General features: G+C 34.9%; 1 protein-coding gene across 3 annotated transcripts in view; it reads left to right on the forward strand.

Annotated features, from left to right (window-relative positions):
- Positions 1-24,839, forward strand: part of Klp10A (kinesin-like protein 10A) — a 69,395-nt gene that overhangs the window by 13,352 nt on the left and 31,204 nt on the right. For 2 of the 3 annotated variants that reach the window (XM_076121261.1, XM_076121272.1), the window contains 2 exons: positions 17,015-17,208; positions 18,947-19,054. In XM_076121261.1, the coding sequence (XP_075977376.1) occupies positions 17,015-17,208; positions 18,947-19,054 (302 nt within the window). The remainder of the gene's footprint in view (positions 1-17,014; positions 17,209-18,946; positions 19,055-24,839) is intronic. The other variant, XM_076121268.1, reaches the window with a different exon arrangement.

Here is a 24,839-nt window from a genome sequence, read left to right on the forward strand (position 1 = left end):
TCGTTTTCCGCAAGTGAAGTAGCAGACACACTTTACCTGTAGGTACCTTACAGTAATATCTCCTTAAATATGCCATAATTTTCTGCGTAAAGGCAGGCTTTTGACATTTGCTTTAATACTTCTCTTAAACTGGACCATGACAATTCTTTTTCGCAAAATTAAAAGACCTTTTTGGCTCAAAAACATTTCTTTAAAGAGCACATTACAAGGTAATATGTTCTTTTGTAACAAATGCCCAACAGAATGATGCTAATCTTGTAGTTTATGGACTGTTGAGCCACTTACTATTCTTATTCGACCTTCAGATACTAACAACGTTATAATTTCGGTACCGTAACCGTAGGACAAGCACCTGACAGTATGAATAATGCAATTTACTTTATTACCTTCCTCTAATGCCTTTAGTAATATAATTATTACAATTTTGTAGTAATATTTGCCTCTAGATGTGGGAAAATGTTGAAGAATTTCATTGTTTTCGTGTAGCAATATTCGACAGGTACATTTGATGTTGTCTTTTGGTTTCCGTGTATTGTTGATTGAGGAACTTGACTTGATTAGAGAATGAGATTCTTTTTGTTTTGAAAAAACTGTCAATATCTGTGTGGGAGTTTTTTTGTCTGTATTTGTCATAGCATTCTGTTGACCATCATGAAATATTGTGTGTTAAAGCGTTAATTGAACTCCTTATTGTGGGCCAAGAACTGCTTTATAACCCGTTACTGTCCCACTGCCGGGCAAAAGTCTCTTTCCTAATGAGGGAGCGGACGTATCTGGGCTACTGTACATTTACAATATCACTGCTGAAACGTTTATTTTATTCGTAAAAGTATTTATTTTCTGAGTTCTGTTAGTAATTACCAAACAAGATCCTACAAAACGGAAATATATGATGGAATGAAACCCCATTTATAGAGTTAATCTTATAATATCACGAAAGGAAATTGAACTAGGAAGCCTATAGATGGAAAGAAATTATCATTCTAATATACTGCTATAGCTATTTGATTGATTTATATGATAGAAATGCTTGCCAGATCGTTATGAGAATGAATGAGCGCTTGTCTAAGATCATTTTACATCATCGTACATTTACGTCTTGATGAAGTCATAAATATACTCCGTGATATAATTCTTTTTTATAAGCTAATGTTATTAATGTTCTGAGAATCTTGATTCAGTAAGGCAGTAGATAAATTTACTAAATACGGAAAACGTCTTGTGATTCTAAAGGAAGGGTTTCTCAATGTAAAGGAAAATGAAAGCGATCTTCGTGTAGAAGTCTTAACCTTTTACATCTTTCTAAACTAGGTACAACTGTGATGTAGAGCTATCCCCTTCTTATATATCGAATCGGCCTACTTTTACCCACTAAGTAGTGGTTTCCCTTACTTCACGGCATTTTCTAAGGGCTTCTGGAAATCAATTCAACATTATCTGATTGTAATTAATTGCTATCTAAGGTTCTAAATATCATCCATCGTTTGCAACAAGCCTTGCAATTAACTTCTTATTGTTTCATTATCATTAAATCTACACAAAGTTTATCGTCTATTAAATAGTGCAGTATAAAACAGTCATGTTTAGTATCAATGTTATTTATTATGTGAACACAAGGTATATCTCGCGCACAAATCTTTGCATTCGGTGGGCTGTGCGCGGGCGCCGCTCGTCTAGCCGGTTGCGACTGCCTCGCTGACTCACGCGCAACCTTACACACGGCATGCCGACACTGCAAAATAATTAATAAAATATGTACATAAAACAGGTTTTCCATCGACTTAGTTATTACGGAAAAATATAATCGTTTGTTTTTCTCGTCTTAATTGTATAATTGGTGATGTGATAAGCGTTTTTCTTATGTGACTGTTTCTCATGGAAGTTGAGACGATTAAAGTGAAACTGAAGCGTTAACACTAGATAATTGTGGAGTACGCGTATAATTACGGGAATATAACACCTTGGGGCCCACAACAATAAAAAGAAAATAACAAAAACCTGAGTCGTAAAAATTATATTGTAAAATAAGACAAAAAGTTTCACCTAATTAAAAATACTTCAAAGGTGAACGTATATATTTATTCATCTTTTTTAACAAAAATAAAAGAAGTAACAGGTCATTCCGTAAAGATATAGTAATCTCCGTGGGATAGCTCCATTCAGTCTTGAAGATAATTTAATCTATCGTAACACGGGTGTTCCCTGTTCCACCCACCCTTCTCGGATCATATAGCGGTCGGACAAGGTCTTTGAACCTTCTGGCATTCGTCAGGGAACTCAATGAGCAGAAAATTATTGCTTCACACGGACACGATGTTTATTCTATTCCGGGAATTGATATTCTAGGGCTTGCCTTGAAAACAGGTTGGTAGTTCATTATGAAGTTGTAATGTCGAGATTATCTGTTTGACATAGTTCTAAGTGGATGATTGTTACAAGATCATTAACAATGGCATAATGTTTAATAGTTTTGTCTTCTAATCGTTGTTTTAAATATTGTTTAATAGCTTTGTCGTCCGATATGTAACAAGCAATATTAATTATTGGTCATAACTTTGACTAGAAAATACGTCGATGTGGTTTTACTGAAACAATTTTGTTTTAAATTTAATGTTGTCTAATTGTATCAAATGTAAAGCTATTCGAAAACTATGTAACTAATTGTATCTACAATGAAAGTAACCTAAAAATTCCACGGTAACCAAGACGATTGTTTATTAAAAGCCAAGAAGGCGGACCGTGCCAAAATCTATCAATTTAATGAACCGTCCAAGATTTATATAGCGAAAGTTTATAGCTAATGCCAGCACTTTGGTTTGTCTGTTATAATGTACTGGGTGCTATGTGGGCTAGGTTTGCACAATTTGGCTTAATCATTCGGGTGCGGCGAGGTCGAGTGGCATTTTTCCCGAAAATTCATACACATATTCGGGTTTGTCGCCTGTCTTGGCCGATGAATGCCGAACTGAATATGTGTGTAGCAAGCTTAACTGATGTACTAGGTACTATGTGGGCCACGGTCGAGTCGCGAAATTATAAGAAGTGGATCATTACCGTTTGTATGACGGTACTTTTACTTGAAGTCGTGTTGTGAATCCGGAACGTTTTATATCTGCTGCAATTTGTGCTCTTTTATGTGATGTCTATTATGTTTGTTTTGTGGGTAACGAACTTTTTAACGTAGCTTTCTTATTTTGGTAAAATATTGTGTTTCATATTTCAAATGTTGCCGTTAAAATTAAACGTATTTTCAAAAAGTCTTCGTAAAAATACGTTCGCCATTTTGTTTCATATGTTTTTCAAAGGCAATTTACGCATTTCATCAATCGTTTTAGCTTGTACCCTAGGATTAATACTGATTCTGGATTACTACTAGTTTTGCTAATAGAATACCTATCAAATATTCGTATAATCTTTTCAGCATTGGTTTTGTTCATCCATATGGATTGGTACTTTGGTGAAAATAATATTTAGTTTGTTATGAATCTGCAGTTTTTATGTTCATTTCTTCGTCTAAAGACAGAAATTACTTTCATACTCAAAGTAATTATTACACTGTTTAAATAACAGTCTTAATACGTGTTTCTAAAATATTCTAGTCTGTTGATCTAGTTTATATGATAATGCATTTGAAGCTGTTTACTAACCCACAAGTGTAGGCTTAAATGGAAAGAGATTTGCTACAGCGAATGCCAGTGTATGAACCAAGACCCTGTGATAAAAGAATCACTTTCTTCTAGCCAGAGTCCTTTAGCCGGTCTTGGATGCTTTCATTCCTTATGAAGAATAATGCTATAAAACTTAGCGATAGATGTCTAATTTGGCCCAGTAAAAGGGAATGTCACTTTTAAATCTAGGTATGCTTAAAAGCGGGTCTAAATATAGAACCTCCTTTGCCGTTCACAATCCCAATACCTCATTGCTAATCTTCCTTTCTGAGTAGTTTCTCAGCGAAGTTCAGTACTAAACTGTAAGATAACTATGCTATAAATACCTGTATCCACAAGTTTATCGTACTAAATGTGTTCATTGTATTTGATACAGTTACACAATGTTAGCGGTTTGTTAGCACTCTGAATTGCTTGTTCAAGCCTTGTTGGTTTAACTGGGCTGATATTTAACTAACAGATATATTGTTACTTGTTAAATTTATTTCATGGATTTGTTGTCTATATTTCAATTGATCGAAAGCAAAATTAATTTATATTTCACTTGCTACAATCATAAGGTTGTTGGAGTTAGAGGTAAAAAGGAAACTCGCAATTTACTGACTTTTTGAATTTGCTTCGCGATATGAATTTGTGTAATAAGCATTAAACGACTTCGGGATAATTAGGTATATAAATTAAATGATACTAAAAATCTCCGATTTTCTGTGTATTTTCCTTTTACCGCCATAGGTTTATGGACGCAGATCTAATTACCGGTAGAACATGGAATAATGAGGAAAATCGCTTATTTTGTTATTATGCAATTTGACAACGTTACTTAACATTACGTTTATCCAAAAAAATACCTTGATTGGAATAGTAAAATGTATCGATAACCTGATTAATTCGATATTAAAAATTTTGTACGTCATAACATAATGTAATAGTAAAGTAATCGGTAATGGAAATTATTTTCTGAACTCAATTCCGTAAGTAATACACTACTTCGATGGGTTCGAGTCACCTTTGACCGCTTTTAAATCTATTACCAGACGTGTTTCAATACACAGAAGTTATTTCGAAAGAATACGTTACTAAGTCTAGAATCAGATCTGGATCTGGGCTGTTACGTAAGAGTGTACGTGATCCCTTTGAGCTCTCCGCCTTTTTATTGCTGCAATGCAGGGAACTAAGAACTCGGTCTCGGGTCTTGCCCTAAAGGCAACGGTCGTGAGGCCAATTCAAAAGAACCTGGGTACGTTTAGGCGCCGACGCGAACAGTCTTTTGCTAAACATTTATTTTAGGATAGGTAGTAGAATATGCCAGTAGAATTAAGTTCACTGTATTTCATAATTATCTTGTTCTCAAGGATAAACAGGGAATAAATGACTTTATTTACTAGAATACTTGCAAATTTCAAAGCGTAAAATGAATTTATAAAAAAATATAAAAAATCGTCATATTTTCAGTATTAGGTAATTGTAACAGAAGATTAATATTAGAAGATAATTGCACACATCTAATTTTATTTGTAAAGCATATTATAATTCTAGTGTATTAGTAATGCTTTACAGAGAAAGCGCTATTGACCCAAGTAGATTCAACAGTGCCTTTATAAGGCTAACTGGATCCTGTCTCCGAGATCTTTGACCCTCGTGCTGCTGTTTGTTTTGCTTGTTAGTGCTTGTTAGCGAATGATTTGTGATGTTTCACTTGACATAATGTTAGTTGCTTTGTTGGTAGTAAATGGCTGCTTGTCAATTGTTTAAGGCTTATAATAGCGTATTTGTTTTATCTGATAAACTTTTGTATATGTGGTGGTATAATTAAGGCAGTCCACTTAATACTCCCTTTAAGTAAGGTGTTATGGTTTTCTTTTAAGAAAGCGAATAGGTTTAGTGGTATTTCTTTGTAGTTATTTACATATATCGGCATTTCTTTTAGCCTATTTAAGATTGCGTTCAAGTCTATCAAAGTTTGTGTTACCGGAATTTACATTTTCCTCTTCGTCATTGAGTTCATAAGTTATTCTTAAATACAGAAACTTAGACTATTTGCAGTTCATTGACCTTTCTCAACTCAGTAAACTTTCCTCATAATTTCGCGGGAACGATAATAACTATCTACACCGCAGCGATATACCCGGGAGCTATTAATGTTAAAGTTGCATTAACTAAGTAAAATAACAGCTTTCTTTCAACCACAGATCACGAGGTGTACTTTTATGGGGATTTTCTTTAAACAGTGTACTACAAAGAGTGCATTTCTTTGACAATCTTATCATGTTACGAGTTCTTATAACACAGACACGCCGAATGTTAATTCCAGAGAACTAAGACTATGTGCATTTAAACTGAAAAAAAAAAAAATACACCCGAACCTTTTCTGTAGCCTTCTGCCATTACGAATTTTAAACCAAACAATTGACCAAAATCTACTCTGGAGGTCTATCGTATTGTACAGACAGCAATGCCTCATTGATTTAGTCTCCAAGAGCTATTCATCAGTCGGTTTTTCATTTACACTGTAAGAAACAGATACTCCTGGATGAACAGGCTTATACAAGTACGTAATAGTATATCTGTGTATGTATGATTACATTCACGCGTTAGTAATTGCACGCCTTCTCTCCCTTGTTGCAAACTTGACCGTGGGAAATGTAATGTGCTGAGCTAGTTTCTTTTCTACTTTTACCTCTCATATAATTATACACTGCAAACGTATTTCTGACGTCAATTGAAGGGAAATCTGTTGGATTGTTTTGTGTCGGTACGGTTGATTGATCTGTATTGTGTGAATGACATGGTGACACCTACATGGTTCAATTAACATGTGTGACTTGTGGTTTTTGAGCAGTGTATGAAAATATCGATAGATTTAGTAAGTTTTCCAATGAGATAATATTATTATAGCTGCCAGATCACACATTCTCATTTTGTATAGAATTCGGGTGGACGATAGAAGTAAATGTGAGTGGAATGTCTATATATGATTATCACTAGATTGCGGAGTGGGCCTAGAAGGAGAGGTCTATCAAAGATTGGTAAAATTGAGCCGCTTCTGATTCATAAAAGTCATATTCAGTAGACTAGAAGAATAATAATCTTCAATCAAGAAAGCTTATAGCACGATTTGTTAAATCAAATGGTGTTTTAACATACCTTTACTAAAATATTTGCGAATTTAATCTTTTGTCTAATCATCTTCAGCTAGACTCCATCCGGCATTCCGTGTTTTTATATCAACCTTAATCTCAAGTAGTTTTTCTTTCCAATTAACAGTATTGTTTTCAATTATTGTACAGACTTCTGTGTATTCACGATTAGTTCAGGTAACAGTCGCGATAAGGAGATTTTCAACGGTTTGCGTGTTTTCTTTTTCCTTATTACAGCTCTGTTATGTTTGAAATGTATAATCAGTTTGTCGCAGTTCAGGAAATGTCATAAACCTTTTCGTTCTTTTGAAAATTGCTTGTTAAGAAGGTGATTTGTGATTTGATATTGCTACTTTATTTGTTCAAGTATAGTACTTAAAATTTGTAAATTGTAGTTGCTTATGTTTCTATGTTAGTAGTACAACAATACTAATTTATAAAACAGTTTTTTGTCTTTAGTATTCTGTACACGATTTGAGTATAGTTGTACTTTAGTAGATAGATGCCAATCGTAAGTTTTCGTGCTGCCAGTTCTCTTCCCTCTGTGAGATAATCGTGACGAATATGAAAGCCAAAGAAAGCAACGTCTCAAGGATTAAAATATCAAAACATCAAAGAATAAAATGATCAGTCGTAAATATTACATCATCCATTCCAGCTCTGTTCGTGTGTTAAATCTAATCCGGTTATAAGATTTTACGATCGCGTTAATTAGTTCGTATCGTTCTCAGCAGAAAACCAAAACGAAAATGCTCACATAAGGAAACCACCCGTTTTATAATTAGCTTAAAAGCGAAGTGTTAAGGGGTCAATGACACCGCCCGTTGGCATACGAAATCGTCACTGGCCAGTTTACTTTGACCCCTCTCTTGAACAGTTAAACAAACAACGTTAAGATCTTGTTTATGTGGTCACAGGTACGTATTTGGCACCTAGCCACGTATTCCACGGTTCAAATGGTGATTTCTAGGATTTATTTAAGGATCGATCGTTGATCTTTGATCTCCGATTACTGTTAATCCTCCGTTCAATGTGACCTAGTATCGCAGAAGCATTTGATATCTCATCTCATTCGAAACATTCAGAATATTAATGGAGTAAAAAATACCCAACATCTATTACTATCAAAGAAGTTTAGTGTTGCGAAAAGATATCTGTTTTTTCTTTCTTTCCATAATTGGTAATAACAAACAATTCCTGCTATTATATCATAATGTTATGCGATTGATGTAATACCGTAGTTCACGATAGACAGACGTAACAGATACTTTTTGTTTCGTTCTTCATTTTACACCCCACTGGTCTTCTATAAAACGAATTTGCGAGTAAATGCTTGAGTTTTGTACTGCAAATATTTGTTATAGCTATTATTTGGAGATAATGGAATAATCATCTTGTTGAATGCTAACGATTAGGTTATTAATTGCCTTATTGTTGTAGTGTTAATTTGCTTTTAAACGCTACGTTTATACTAAGTACAAGTAGTTGACAAGCTTCGTTTTGAGAAATACAATACCATTTTTTGTTATGCGTAGGTATTGCAAATAAGTATTAACCAACGAATTAACGGCGATTCCCCTATTTCTAGACAGGATCTGCTACTGTTAATCAACATTCAATAGACACCCTTCCGTTTTACGTCTGCTGTAAAAATCAAACAATTTAAAATCAGGAAACACCACCAATTTTATTACACTATATGTGAAAAGTTCAAAGGGTTACGCCACACGAGGCAATTGCACGACCTTCGTTTGAAACACCGGTAATCTAAGTTAGATCATTGTCAGAACCCCTACTGTCCATAAAGATCGAATAAACGTGCTCCCTAAGGTATGAAAAGGTCCTCTATCTGAGCACAGGTCACCAGGGATTGACTCCGGCTACGTTGGTTAATACCGTTAGTTGAGCGATCTTTCCGATAGATATACCTTAGGGACTCTCTAGCTCGTAAGTTTTTATTTTATTTGTTGTTTGTTTTAAATTCTTTTGGGATTTTACTGACGGCTATTGTACGTAAGCATAAAGTTTTGACAGTCGGATAATGGGATAGACATATTAGTTACAGATCGATCCCGCGGGAATCCTTTTTATTTGAATGTGAGTGATATTGTAGAGCAAGGAGTAAGGGGACGCTGCATTCCATTGACTGAGAAAATGATATTTAAGTACATAGGTACTTTCAGTATCACGATATGATTGTCAGAATTATAATCCTATCCTGAATAAACTTTCTACAAGCCAAATCAAGCACAGCGGTAGCAATCTGGAAGAGCATTACATTCCTAATTTCGGGTATAATTACCAACACAATAAACAGACTCATTTCCATCCAACCACTTTCTACTCCCGATCTTATATGGTAATCACTCGTGCACCACTATATGTTCAAAAGACACTTATACAGGGAAACAATAGAGTCGTATTAATTAGTGTCATATCCGTGAACCGAACGCTTTCAGTACGTGTGCGTGCGTGTCTCGTACCGTGCAGTTGTATCTATTTTTTACACCTTTCTACGGCGAATTGTTTATGTATTGCCTGCCGATTTATAGGTCGACTGGCGGCATACTGTTGCGATGGGATAATGAAAGTTGATAATAAGATTTATTGCTTTGGTTCTAGTGAGAAGGTTTTTTGCGGAGTGTAGTTTACATGCTTGTGAACTTAAGATTTGATTTGTACTATGTAGCTGTGGTGTAGTTGTATTGTTTGTTTTGTCTTTAGTGTAATATACTATGCTAAACTATGATTGGAAATTTTGTGTAAGACTATATTTTTGATTGAAAGCCTTTGAGGGGCATTGAACTTTTCCAAATTGACTTTACTTTTCGGACTTAAGTTGTAATTTTGTCATTCAAATATGTCAATATTTAACTACGAATAGATGGTTAATGAATATCCTAGTCCTTTAATTTATTATATTCTATTAACGTTCCCCTATCATCTGAGTAATTTGATCGGTTTAAGATTAGCCTAGATTATATCTAGAAAACGATTATTACTACCTTTTAAAACCCAGTATAACTGTTAAGGCAACTTCTCCGTCTAGTTGCGATAACTTATAATTTGAATGCAATCGTTTCATACAGTACCTATCATTATCTATACTAATCTATACTAATATTATAAAGCTGAAGAGTTTGTTTGTTTGAACGCGCTAATCTCAGGAACTACTGGTCCGATTTGAAAAATTCTTTCAGTGTTAGATAGCCCGTTTACCGAGGAAGGCTATAGGCTATATATCATCACGCTACGACCAATAGGAGCAGAGCAGCTGCAAAAAATGTTACAAAAACGGGAAAAATTTTTACTCATTCTCTCTTATGTGACGCAAGCGAAGTTGCGCGAGTCAGCTAGTAAATTATACAAATTGATAATTGTTTTCGGAAGTTTGCAGTTACTTTGATAAAAGATGCTAGTTTTAAAATAGCAATTGAAATAATTTATTGCTATCGTTTAGGTACACCGGTTGTGAGCTGTAAAAAAATCTTGTATGTATTTGATTACTCGGTGATGTGTATAGTCTTAAAAAGTAGGATGGCTATAAAAATTACGGTACTTTTAATTATTACTTGTAATGTCGGAAGTATTTTAAAGACCACACCCATGTAAATATAGTGGTAGTTTCTTCATATAGTGATGATTTCGTCTGAGAGATAAATTTTGATGATAAATGTGTATCATTATGAATTCTTTACTAGGAGTTCAAGGTGACATTCGGCTTGTATATAAAGGACATTAGGATTTAATATGAGTAAGGTCCATATTATTATGTATTCGAGAAATTGTGAAGAGCCTGACGACAGTAAATTAAGATCTCTTATTTCAGTGATTTAATTCAAATGCGTATAATAGCTGTTGTTATGTACATATTATATTAACATTTGCTATCTGTTTATCCCCATCGTATAAAATAACATTTTGCCAGCTTTTGATCTTGTTCCGTTCAAGTTAGGACATGACTACTTTGCTTATTTAAAAGTTAATACGAGGTCGATTTTCGCAAGTCACCCCCTAATTTAGTTTGATATTTTGCAACAACCCGCTTAGTCTTATAAAGAAGTTGTTGCCAAATATTTGCATATTACGCCTACTGAGTTTCTGTTGTTGTGTTTGGATTTAATTATAATATTTCAAAAGTGAAATTAATGAGCTACATATCTATCTTCACGAACCTATTTCTATTGGAAGATCATGTTATTGGGAATGGCCCAAAATTAAGGAGTATGTGGGAGGAGATGGGACGTGATCCACTATTTATGTTATTTTATTCATTCGATTAATAGCTACCAATCGTGAAGTAACTTCAAAAAATTTGCTTATATTGCTTGTATAAAAAATTAAGTTAATACAGTTATTTCTTGTCTTATCGTTCAAAGAAAACCAGGCGGGATTTTATCGTCTGGAACAAGCACTTAAACGGATTATCGTATTAAATGAAACCTTAGCCGTTATATGAGTAATGTCTGGATTATGAAGTAAGCTTCGCATTCGTTATCGAACAAGGGAACAGACAAAAGATGTCTGTGTCCGTGATTTATATACGTTCTCATTGTTGAGAACGCTTTGACGACGAAATTCGTGCACATTCATCATTTTATAAATGAGAAAGTTTCTGGTCGTGTTCCAGGTTTTGTACAAAAGGTTGTATGAGTAGTACTTATACTTTTCAATTCGTAACAAAAATCTAGTTATAAAATATTTTCATTAATCCGGTATATGCACTATTTCGTAGTAGTTACTATTGTCCGGTTTTTAGACGGGGAAGTTTTCAAAGGGGTGCTGAAAAATACGCAATAAGTAATTAATGTAGTTTCACTCATCTGCTTTACATTGGTTTTAGAAGATAAAAACCCAAATTCGGCGATGATTTTGTACGATATTTTTCTCTCGTAATACGGATCTCCTCTAGCCTGCTAAGTCTGTAAGAATACTAGCCTATACGGCAGTCCCAGTCATTTAATATTTTACAAGTGATTTTGATCATTATCTATTCTGTTATTGTTTCCTATAACATTGATTCATCTATGTAAATCACGATCTATGACAAAATTACGTTGATTTTATTGCGACTTAATTACAATTATCAGAGATATGAACAAATCGGTCAGTCGATAAACTTCTACGCTCTTGATAATCGTAGTGCATTTTTCACGTGTAAACACAAAATCATAAACACAAATACAATCAATTCTATATAACGACTATTAATGTATCGGAGCGCAAGTAAACTGATGGACATCTCCATAAATAAATAGACCTCATATTATTTCAGGAAAAAAGTAGCCTAAACTTTTTCATTTTGTATACCATAAATAAGAAAGTTTACTTGTGCAGCGTATGCAAGCCTTCAAAAACAGATTAAAATAACAAAGTGCTCTCTAAAATGTAGTTGCAATCGCAGACGTGACGGGTCGCCGTGTACATATTTTCAATAACGGTGATTTTTTGCTTGCTTTATTTCTGGCATTTTGGCGTTTCGCTCCACTTTCGTTGGGCCCGCCGAGCGTAACCATGACGACGGTTGTGTGTTCGATAGCTGACGCTTTACAATGGGAATATGGAAACGCCTTTATCAAGTACCTTTGAGAGTTTGTTTGAAGGGTGTTGAGGGTTTAATAAAATGGTTGATGTTTGTTTTTCGTATTGATTTTAGTTTTCGACGTATATTAAAAGCTTGAAAGGCGAAGCTTCGTCACACACCTATTGTTTTCGCCTACCAAATCATAGGCACATTTTACCCGATTTAACACACTAATGGAGTATCCCATAACGTAGATAACACAGCTCACGAACTGTTCAACCATATTACATGAAACTTAAGCCTATTATCTAAAGAAGACATTAAAAACAGATTAAACATCTATTAATACGTAAAAGATCCGTCAGAGAATACAACATTAATAGTGAAAGCGCAAATGATCGTGATGACTAGACGTTCAAACTGCTCGCTATAATTTATTACTACCGTTGACGCGTTATCACAATGCAAGTGTGGAACAATGCGTACGCAATCTGTTCTCAGTATGGACTTGCAACCTTTCTTTTTAATGAGATTGTCCTGTGACTTAGTATAGAGCATATTTTTTGCGGGCTTACGGCTAGAATAGTATTAGAGTATAGGAATTCGTGAATACAGTATTTTTACCGAACATTCCAAAAAAACTGTTGTCAATAATGTTTGGTTGTAGATGCTGTGCTATACTGAATGCTATGATACCAGTAAAATATAAAATGAAATGGAAAGCAGGATAAATCATTTTAAAAATCGTACAAGATATATCTCTATTAGATAGTTAAGTTTACCTTATCCAAATTAATTTGCAAAAAATGTCCCCCTTTTACTTTTCTTACGGCATTCATTAAGAATTCTCTTACTTAAAAACCTTTAACTAAGTTAATTGAAAGCAAGCGAAACGAAACGTGTACGGTAAACCGAGTTGACGTAGGTCAACGGCCTTGACCCCATTACAATTCAGCCTTTACATCATTCTAGTTCTTATAAATAAATACCTGTTTACCTATGACGTCACTGTTTAAATATAGCGTACGTGGCAACGGTATATAGATTTTTTCTGTATTGGTACTTTGAAGAATGATCTCTGTATTTTATTATTGGTTTGTTATTACTTCGCTAAGTATTTGATAAAAGGCTTTTCTTCTTCCCAACTCTTCGTTTTATGAGGGGCTTTTGAGACGCGTTTCAGTACTTTTAAAGTCAATTTTGATTTCTAGATAGATGGGCAATAAAATGATCTTACTAAAGGTTATTTTTCTTATAAATCTAAGGTTGTTTTAAAAAAATTGCGTGAAGACGATTTACGAAAGCCTTTCAATAACGAAAATAGTTAAGTTTAGCATGTCACGATTGACCTAATTTCTATACAAGTCCAAAAAGGAGCCTCAATTTATTGGACCTAGAATTCTAGATATCTTCAATAGCCTATTCAGCTTATCCTTTTAATAGTGAGTCATATATTATCGAATAAGGCGATAACTTGTTTGATGATAAAATTACCATAAACGATGGTCAAGATCTCTTTGAGAATAATTGATAGAAAATGGGACCTTGGTTGACCTTCTTTGATATATTGGTGTTATTTATTGGTTACAGTAGCCAGACTTCTTTAAAAATATGTGTCACCTTGAAACTTGTATTAAAATTTTGCAGTGCTCCTAAAAATGGAGATTTAACAGAAACAGAGGAATTAGCTATTATAATTTGAATACCAGCATTTGTTGTCCTGTTTTGTAAACCTGCTATATCTTTTCCGCGATTAAAGCTATGATTCTGCCAAATTTCATTTAAGTTCGCTCAGAAATTTAGCTGTTCAAACGTAACAGTCATCTGTCAGTTTCTGATAGATATCGATAGCATTTTTTTTATTTGAGTTTTAAAGCTATTCAATAGATAACCTACCGCTAAATGTACCTCAGAAACCGAAAGTTACAGAATCACGTTTTCATTAGTATTAAGTAATGGATTAATAGATGTGGCTACTTATCTTAATACTAGCATCCCAAGGCTCTTTGCCAACCGTGTATTGTTTACAACTGTTCATTAACGCTTCGAACTGTAATGAGTAGTCTCTGAATCACAGTTTTCTGAACTGTCTACATTTGACACGATAGTGCGAAGTTGAAAGGAACCTATTTAAATTGCGGTTTTTATCACTAAGTGACGTGAAGTTTCTTTGGTTTCACTTCAAAAGATGAGTCAAATTACAAAGTGGAAGTGGTTCTATTAGCTAGTGTATTATCGATGCTTCGTCAACAAGAGTTTAAAGGAAAGAAAAACTGATTAGATTTTTGCCAAGTTATTATCGAGTTTAAGGTTTGTTTGGAATGAGAACTTTTGTTTATTATCTCATCTTAATTACGCTTTTCTTTGTTCAAATTATTATTACCAATTTGATTAGTTCGAAAGGTCGAGCCAAAAAGCTGGTAGTAAACTCCCTAACAAAATATATCTACTATCTCAATATCACTTATCAGTAAAAAGTTATCCTAAGAATTATACCACTTAAGTGTTCCTACTTTCGTGAATAGATACAAAATCAGTTTTCATTCTAATAATTTCTCTATTCAGAACTTAAAGTACTCAAGTGATTACTTGAATCAATAGTCCATTGTTTTCGTGTAAATATTTCAAATTCAGTGGTTTTTGTGTATGCCGTGTAATGAGAGGGCGCGTCGGGAAGCCACTGCGGCTGAAGGTCGATGACCTTGTCTCGCTATAATTAGCTCTTTGTTGAGATGATTGTCATCCCTGGACTCGCTGTCTGCTGGGACTGGTGTCTTTGTTTTTATAAGACAGTAGCGTTTTCTTGAAGCAAGCGTTTTGTACTTATTGTGGTTTTTTTTTTCTTTTATTTGGTCAGATGTGATCTTATTTCTTCGTGTTTCTGCTATGGGAATAATATTGTCTTTTTATTTATATTACGCCGTGCTAATTATAACCAAAAGTACTGGTTTCACCACTTACATATTGTTAATCATAACGTTCTGTTTTCCGGTTTTATGCAAATAGTTAAAACTTTACCCTAACCAGAACTTACCAAAGGCTGTGAAACTATCCGTAACTATACTTAGATATCAAACGCTTTGCTATGCATATGAGAGGTTCTCTATCTAAAGCGTTAATATACTGAAACTAGCTGACCCGCGCAACTTCGCTTGCGTCACTTAAGAGAAAGAGTAAAAATTTTCCCCGTTTTTGTAACATTTTTCGTTGCTACTCCGCTCCTAATGACTATAGCGTGATGTTATATAGCCTCGATAACTGGGCTATCTAACACTGAAAGATTTTTTCAAATCGGACCAGTAGTTCCTGAGATTAGCGCGTTCAAACAAACAAACAAACAAACTCTTCAGCTTTATAATATTAGTATAGATATATGAAAAGTAAAAAAAGCCAAGCGATTCTGTTATACCGCTTCCAAAAGGCAAATAAAAAGGCACAATCTCTCCACATTTTGTTGAAACTCGCACCTACCCCGGCAGTTTATTTAATGCGTCTAGTCACCCCCCCCTTTTGTCGCAGACGTTCCCTGTTCCCTGTCTGCACATAGCTATGTGTATGTATTTAATTAGACTGAGCCCCTACTGTTGGCTTATCGGTGACCTTGCGAACTGTGATGCTCTTGTTCTAAGCTTAGTTCGTTTTAGTTGAAGAATGTATGATGTTTTGGTGGTGATATGCTTGAAATGATAGGTAGTGAATTATTTTTTTAAGACGAAATGAGGAGGCGAATATTAGTATATCGAGTACATACAAGCTTTTGTGCTTTTAGTGTACAAATGTGTATATTATGAAGATTCCTTGTTTATTATATCTAAACAATTTGTTGTTTTTTGTATGAGTGAGATTTTTCTATCGTTTCTCCCGTTTCGTAAGGTAAACGATACTGGAGCCATGTCCGTAGTTACCCCGCATTTAGTTAAGAAAAATATTTCGGTATCCTGATGCAAGCAAGTCAAACTTTTACTATACGAATATTTGGTATCGCTATAATGATGTAAGCATGTCAAACTTTTACTATCAATCTTAAGAAATTAGCAACGACCCTATTTCTAAACTCTCTTGCGGCAAAACTTCAATATCAAGTTCAGTAGGTAACTCAGAAAAGTTCATCTTACGTCAAACTTCTAGCACCAAATATTATAACTTGAAGCGGTTCATATTTTTGGATACTGCCTCTAGTATTTTACGCTTTAAAATTAATATACCATGTTTCGTATGTTGCTATTAAAAAGAAAATTGCATAGAAAGTTTATCCAGACGATGTTATCGCTTATATTTATTTTTGTGAAAAATCTGTACCAAGGTTTTAATAAAACCGATGTTTAAACATGGCCGGTGACATTGCACGCGTGCATGTGTGTTTAGTTAACGACTTATGTTTTTGTTGAATATTTTATAATATTATTATTATAAATTGTTTTTAAACCGGGAATTGTTATGTAATAAAAGTTCTATTTTGTTTAGTATACATTAAGGAATGTAGACTCCGTGTCGTTCAGTTTTGTGAATTGTGAGGGTATGCCCGCTGAGTCGACCTTACTACAGTGAAAAACCCTAATTACTTCGGATTTCACTGAAATGTAGCACACTAAAAAGCATTTCACCACAAGGCCGGACATTTACATCTATAAAAATAGCTATAGCAAAGAAGCCTTGTAATAACTTGTAATTATGTCAATTTCCAGGTCGGATCCATTCGGCGATCGTCTCCGGGGTCAACTTGGAGACGAGGTCGGTGACAGTAGAATGGTACGAGCGTGGCGAGACGAAGGGCAAGGAGGTGGAGATCGACGCCATACTTGCCCTGAACCCTGAACTCGCGATAGGCCCGAGGATCCACACGCCGCACCTACAGCCGATGCCTAACAAACTAGCCAGAGTGAGTTGACACCTCTTGTGACTTTCTCCGCGCCTAGTACTTAAGACGGGAGATGTTAGTTTTTGTTCGTGTTCGTCAAGCGTGATCGAGTTTAGTTTTAGTATGGCCCATTTCACTGTTTAGTTATTCATTTTAAATTGATGTAAAAATGTATTGTATGATATGTTTGCATTTTGAAACGGGTCCTAAATGCTTGAATAGAAAAAATAGTATCATTTAATTTTCATACTCATATTACTACTATACTGTACTTCAATAACAATGAGTACTAATCATTCGTACGTTGCAATATGGCTCTATGAGTGTTACGAAATTAATATTAATGTACCTATGAATAAACATGTAGGTAATGCAGTTCTAGCCTTGCTTTCATTACGGGCCAATTTATTAACCGCGTTAGCTCTATGAACTTCATTGCAATAAATTGTGGATGTAAAGGCTTGCTCACAATGTTTGGCGTTAGTTACTACGTTTGCATAGTAAGGAGATGATATTTTGTCAATCTTGGATCAATTTTGAAGGTATTATGATTGTGAAATCAATAGGACCGTTCTATTTAGGACTAAAAATTTCGTTGAATTCGAATATAAAAAATTAAAACTTTCAGTGAGAAGAGTGAGATGATAAAAGCAATAATATCGGTTATTCAATAGAAATTTTGACTTTGTACTTTCGAAATATTTGCAATATCTAATAGCTACGTGGTAAGAAGTCGTTGTGAGCAGACCTTAAAGCATTTCATCGCGGTAACAAGAAAGGTTAAATCGACCTAATTTTTGCAGAAAGCCTGCAGTCGCCATTTGCTTGCTTTCGCTAACAGTTTGTTTGGCTCTAATCGATTGTCGACTTGATAAAAGCCAAATGAAAGCTTTAGTTAGTTTTATCGATTAGTAAGGGCGTCCGAATCGCGTACCAAGCCGCGATCACTCTCATTGTTTGGGTTGTGAGGAACAGTTGCTAATAGACGCCGCGCCACAGTCGGCCCGACATATCCGCGTCAGGCGAATGTGCGCCCTGCCCATGAGACCACACCTGACGCCTCACGCCAACAGAACATTCATCATGATCTACTTCAGTACACTCATTTAGCAAAGCCGCCCGTCGAACGAAAGAAGGTTGTGTCCAGTGTAAAGTCATCAATGTGTGGAATTCATTGCATCCGTGTCACGGCTCACGCACTAACGCAGGGGAAAATGTAGACATGTTCCCATACATCATCAGTTGGCAGGTGAATATTTGCAACCAGCACGGTAGCGATCATCGCTTGACGAATGATTATTATATTTTTAAAGTGCACCGTTGCTACAGCGACGCCGTTTGTAAGCACGCCGCTGTGTTACCACGATACACCATTTAGTTTATAGGTAAACACAGAGCTGTGGTAGTTGAAAGACATGTTCGTAGATAATATCGATGTTTACTAGCACCGGCCGATAGTCGTGCTAAGTAGTGGCCATCGTTCGGTCCATGATTGATGGTTAGACGACCTTCCAACTTGTATGGGTACGTTTGACGCATGCCGGACACCGGTCGCATCGATTTTCCACACTCAACCGTGCAACCATTTCAGTTTCACTTTCAACTCGAACCAGTCCATTAGGGACGCACGTTTGTGACGATTTGTTTATAATAAATTACGCAGACGGAGTACGAAGCGGCTGGAGTTTCGAGTAAGTGTTGCACCGTGTTTTGTCATGTATGTATCATTGGCACGTGATTGTTTGACATGGCCGCGAAGGACCCATCGGGCTCGTCGTCGGACGACGGCGGCTTTCTGCGGGAGAGCGCCGAGGGCGAGGGCGCCGGCGACTCCGGCCACACGCTGCCCGTGCGCAACTCACGATCGGTATAGTTGTCGCACGTTTCTAACGCATCATTCGCACGCCAGACGTCGACGTGCACGCATCACGCGGCGCAAACACTTTATTTTTTATTTTCACACTTTTTTCGGTTACGTTGCTCCACGATCTATGATTTGCACACGAACAGCTTGTTATGGTGTTTTGTTTGACTGTAAATGGATCGTGCTTTTGTCACGCCGGTTAATGCTCGGACGATAATGCGATACGGATTGTGTTGCTTTGGCGTAACAAAAACTCGGTCCATAATGTAGTTTTGTATAATGTTAATGTACTGTATATTTGTTGCACTCAGAGTACCTGTAAAACTGGATTAAAAAGAAGTTGAACTACTTAATCGATTGATCAGGGCTACAAAAAGTCTTGAATAGCGTTTATTGCCAATTTTTCGGTGTTTACATTGTCAATTTTGTCATCGCCAATGACATCAGCAGATGATTCATCTTCCCACGCCGCCGTGAGTTGTCTTATCGACTCTTAACGGAATTCTTACGTATTTTGTTAAGAGTGACCAATTGCATTCGCCTATTTAGGCGTAATTGAATCAGCTTTTTGGTTTTTATGATTTTGCCTTCAAATGAATGTTTTGGATTGCGACGCTTATTCAAATGGAATGTTCCGATTTATGTTTTGTGTGGACAATGTAATATTTGACATACTTTGTTTATTTGAAACTTTTGTTATACAGCCTTTTTTCCTACTTTATGTATTGGTGTCAATTTGTTCGATAATAATTTAGGTTGTTCGAATGAATAAGCTAGCTTCAAAGTATACTACTGACTCCCTTTCCACACTGCACTAAAGTAATTCTAATCAATCAAATATGAGTAGCACTTAACTTTTACACTATAATAACTGCAATGAAACTGTAAAGAAAATATAATAAGTGTAATACATATTACGGATTCTCAGCAAGGTTATGTCAATGTTCAAGGCAAATACATGGGGATTATGTTGTGTTGACATTGATCTTGAACTGCAAACGTTGCGGAGATCGATGATTGATGATCTTTTGTTTGTACAGGTTATTGTTTACGGTGCCTATCCTTTTTGAACACATATTACTGAAAAAATATATATATTTAGCACTTAGTAAGTTCTGGTGTTAGAGATTAATTTAATTCTCATACATTTAGGTACCTACTTCATGTAGTTTTGTTATCAGAAAGGGTGTAGTACTTGTCGCAACATGATGATGACAAATCTCTGTTAAAGACTTTATCAGCGCCTCTAGTGTATTTGAAAATACTTAATTTTGACAGATGGACTATAAAATAGTCTTTTGGACCCACACCAGGGGCAGATATATCGGTATTATATCGGCTATGAAATTAAACATTACTATGTGATTTGAGTAGTATTCTAAAGCCCTGTGTTAAAAGCTCTATAATAATAATTATTCGTGACGTTACAGACTTAAAATGACATATCAGTATGACTCATTAAATAGGTATTATGATAGTCAATTACTATCAATTTACAGATTCAGGTATGAATGTCATTGTAATTATTGTCACGCAACACTATAACTACTAGTATTATGAAAATGTACTAACAAAATAAGTATTGTAAGTAAATATTGTAGGTATATGGAATAAATAAACTTTGTAATAGGTTCTAGATAGTCATCGTAATTAGAAAAGTCTAGATTTTGATCTAGGTATATGTTGCTTTTAACGTGTGTAGCAATAGAGGTAAAATGCCTTATTGGATAGTAAAAGTTTATTATGGATGTAAAAAACAACTCATTATGGTACACGGTACTTCTATGGTTATTTTTAAAATAGTAATCAATAATTATTATAAATAAATACATAAAATCGCGTCTTCTTCACATAGGGAAAGGCAGAGGCCGGAGAATGCAATGATGAATATTTGCTCCTAAGATAATGTCTGAAAATTGTGAGGTGTTTTTTATTTATTTATTTATTTAAACTTAATATACAAATTTGTATAAAGGCGGACTTAATGCCAGGGGCATTTTCTGCCAGTCTACCTTAGGGTGATGCAGAGATTATTACGAAGGTGTTTAAAAGAGGAAGGAAAGTGAGTTAAGAAAGAGTGTACAAATAAATAATAAGATAAATGAGCGATATGAGTGTAAATACATAAACATAAATAATATGTACATAAACATAATAAATATTACTTGTGATATATAAAAAATAAACGTAGATACTATAAAATATGAGATATATACAATAATAAATAAATATAAATATACGCTAAGATAATTGTGACGATTCAGCAACTTTGTTCAACAAAAGATCCCGCACTTTGTTCTTGAACGTAAGACGGTTAGTGGACATCCTGATTTCAAGAGGGAGCGCATTCCATAACAGAACTGACTGGACAGGGAAAGAAGAGTTAATAAACCCAGTAGTGTGGGATGGACAGAGAAGAGTGAGATTGCTTTTTTCGTAAAGACGTAGACATTAAACTAAACTGTTATTAGTGTTGACTAATTCTAACCCGAATTCCAGATTTATTTCAGTTCAGTGGTATGTAGGTTTCCCAGTAAAATATCTGGCAGTTTCTTATATTTGTCTCCAACATGAGTATTAGTCAGTAATCCTAAATGAATCTCTATACTAATACTTTATACTCGTATTATAAAAAATTGTTTTAATTATTTTTCGGGGAAGGACAAAGGTGCGAGTGCAGCCGCAGGCTTAAGTTAGTGAGAGTATATGTAAGTCATGTATGTAACGCCTAAAAATAGAGATTTCAGAAAACCAATTTCGATGGCTTCTAAATCCGTGTTGATGTTTGAATGACGTTGATATCGAATATCTTATCTTAAAGTCAAATTATTGATTAGATAATGTATTGTTTTGGCGAATGCATTCACTTAGAGATAAAATACATAATATTACGTGTATCTGAAAACGGACAGAATCTGTTTTGGCGGCAGTGTGTGTGTGCAACGCGCATGATTTTTAACCTGGCTTTTTTATAGGTAGGGCGTAGAGTAATTATGTTTTATTGTTAGTATACACTATGACTTTAATATTGATTTATTTAAAGCTGAAGCTAATAAGTGTTGGTTTGTTGAAAGTCAGTAAGGACGGTATATTCCCAGTAGTCCCCTGTAACACTGTCCCCCGGGATGACAACTGGGAGTACAAGTAGGAAAAAAAATGCAGATAGGACAGTGTTAATGTCCTAGTCCTAATAAATTGTGCGATGATGTTTGTATATTTTTGATTTGTAGATGGTAATATCAATTTGCTTAATACTGAAATATTTAACTTCAGAAAATATTTTCAGTAGTCAGTCATAACAAATATTAGGATATTTGTCTACTGTTAAAGGAGTGAGTGTAAATAATTTTATTATAACGTATTTGAAGTGAATATTTGGCAGAATACCAAGCTACATATAGTGCAAACTTACTGCAGTCTTAGCAAATCGCTAGTGTCGTATTTCTCTCTGTATGTGAAAATTATATTCATAGTCAACACTTTAGAGACTCACAAGTGCATAGAAATCGCCAACCAGGTTATTTTTGCAAATAAATAGCAAGTAGAAAAGTCACACTCATTATTCTTCTCATTTCTTTTCACTGGCCTCTATAGGTATGAAGAAAAATAAAAGATAGAAGGGAAGCAAACCGCCTTTTAATTACAGAATAATATTCATACTTAATATTAATCGAAGGTTGTACACAGGCGATTGCAAAAAATTACAGGTTACTATTTTGTTTGAGGCTTTAAAAAGGCGAATTTTGCACTCGCTATTGGAAAAACAACTAAAATGTAGACAGATTTCAATACGTTACCTATTCCTAGAACAATCTATCTCTGCCACCAAAGAGATTACTAAACTCGATTCTACAGTATTTTTCACTTAGCGTTATTGGAGGTAGAATTTAGTGGACCGCCGGCTAGGAAATTGTCGGTGCGGTCTAGTAGAAGAGATTACGCTCCCGACTTGCCGTTGCCATTCATTGCCACCCTACTGTGATAAATCGCTTCCCAACTAATTGCGTTCCAGCAAATTTTTGAGGAACATTTGAAGGCAAAAATTGTGAGGAAAATCTTGCTTGTGTAGAAGAAGTGTCTTTTTTAAGTCAGGCGTGCATTTGTTTAGGACAGATAAGGGAAATCTAGGGTTTCTCCGATAGAAATATTGGTTCAAAGAATAAAAAAAATAAAAATGTTTATTTCGTTGGCTCGTATAACTTTTACAGTAAATCTTATAAAGATCTTTTATCCTTTTATGTAAAAGATATACCTGTGCTAGAAGGTCCAATCCTAGCTGAAAGCCAATATGACTGTTAAATAAAGTCGTCAAATGATTATACTGTGACTGTCAGTTTTATTAAAATAACAATATTAATAGTTAAACAGATTACTGCATTTCCTAAAACGTCATATAACTCAAACAGCAGTCATTTCATAAAACAAACATCAACTGCAGATACGAATCTGCGCTCGCCATTCATCCAGACGGGAAGAGAGCCATCAAAGTGGGTTTATATTGCATTCCGCGAAGGAAATAAACATAAGGTTGTAGTGAATAAGGAAGGAGTAGCGGTGCCCTAGATACGTGGAGGTGCGCCCCGATACTACGAATACTTTTAGATATTGTTCAGTCCTTTTTGGAAAGCTTTCCGGTGGGATTGGCCACATTTTAGGAAAAAGAAGTAGGTTACATTATCGGTGGGCCATTTGTCACAGTAATATAATGATTAGTGGTTCAAATTTTGTTTTGGTCATAATTACTTGATAAAAATAATTATAGAGATGATATAGTTTCAATTGTTAATGACTACGGGTAAAAAAAGTGTATTAAATCATTATTCATCCTTACGGTCAGATAATAAACGCTTTTATTATGTTTAGGAATTGGTGACAAATTGACGATAGTTACTAAGAATATCCTATAATCGCAGTATCTCTACATAAAACATATTTTTTACGAATGAAAATCAATACTATAGTTTTCTGACAAAATCAATCTACGTATTAAATCGAAAAACAGACAAATAAATGCCCCATGAACTTGAACACAGTCTGTCAGCTTCAAAAGAATCAATTTCGAAACTTTTCAACAGTCGCTTACATCAGACAATAGAATAACTCACGCTTTATACCATCTCCAAGTTTTATGTTAGTTATAATCTTTTATGACAGTTCAGTATCAGCTGATCTATGGCTATAAACTGAGGAGTACCTTCAAGTAAGGCGATCCAAAAACCCGGTTAGTGGGCCATGGATTTGCATCTGTTAAATTAACTATCGATTAGAACCACTTGTTTCATTAGTTAAGTGCAGTTTAGATATTAACGGTACAATTAGAGGATGGAAATTTCAGTTGCTGTTATTTTAATGGCTTTTTTATTAAGTATGTTAAATTATAGGTAAATTTAACTATTGAAAATCGCATTATTTATTGTAATAGTACACTATAGCATAATTATCTGTTGGAGTTTGAAATAAAGCTATGTAGAGCGCCTGATATAATGATAAAACGCAACCCTTTTACATTAAAACTTTCCTTTGCTTAGGTCAACACATATTGAGTTTATTTTCATTTAAACATTAATGTCCAATAGATTGTTTTTATCGATGTCAGGTCAACATTCCGTGTACGGAAGCAACAACAAAAAACTGTCTACAATGATGTCAAAATGTAATTATTTTTCTAGGGCATAAGCAATTACGGCATGCCGTGACGACGTATCGAAGTTTGATATCGGAATTGTAATCATTTCCTATCGATTTGAAGCCTTGTAGCCTTTAAAAATATCACTTGTCAGGTTGTCAA

The sequence above is a fragment of the Anticarsia gemmatalis genome, chromosome 1 (genome assembly GCF_050436995.1).
Source record: "Anticarsia gemmatalis isolate Benzon Research Colony breed Stoneville strain chromosome 1, ilAntGemm2 primary, whole genome shotgun sequence".
In the NCBI taxonomy this organism is placed as follows: Eukaryota; Metazoa; Arthropoda; class Insecta; order Lepidoptera; family Erebidae; genus Anticarsia; species Anticarsia gemmatalis.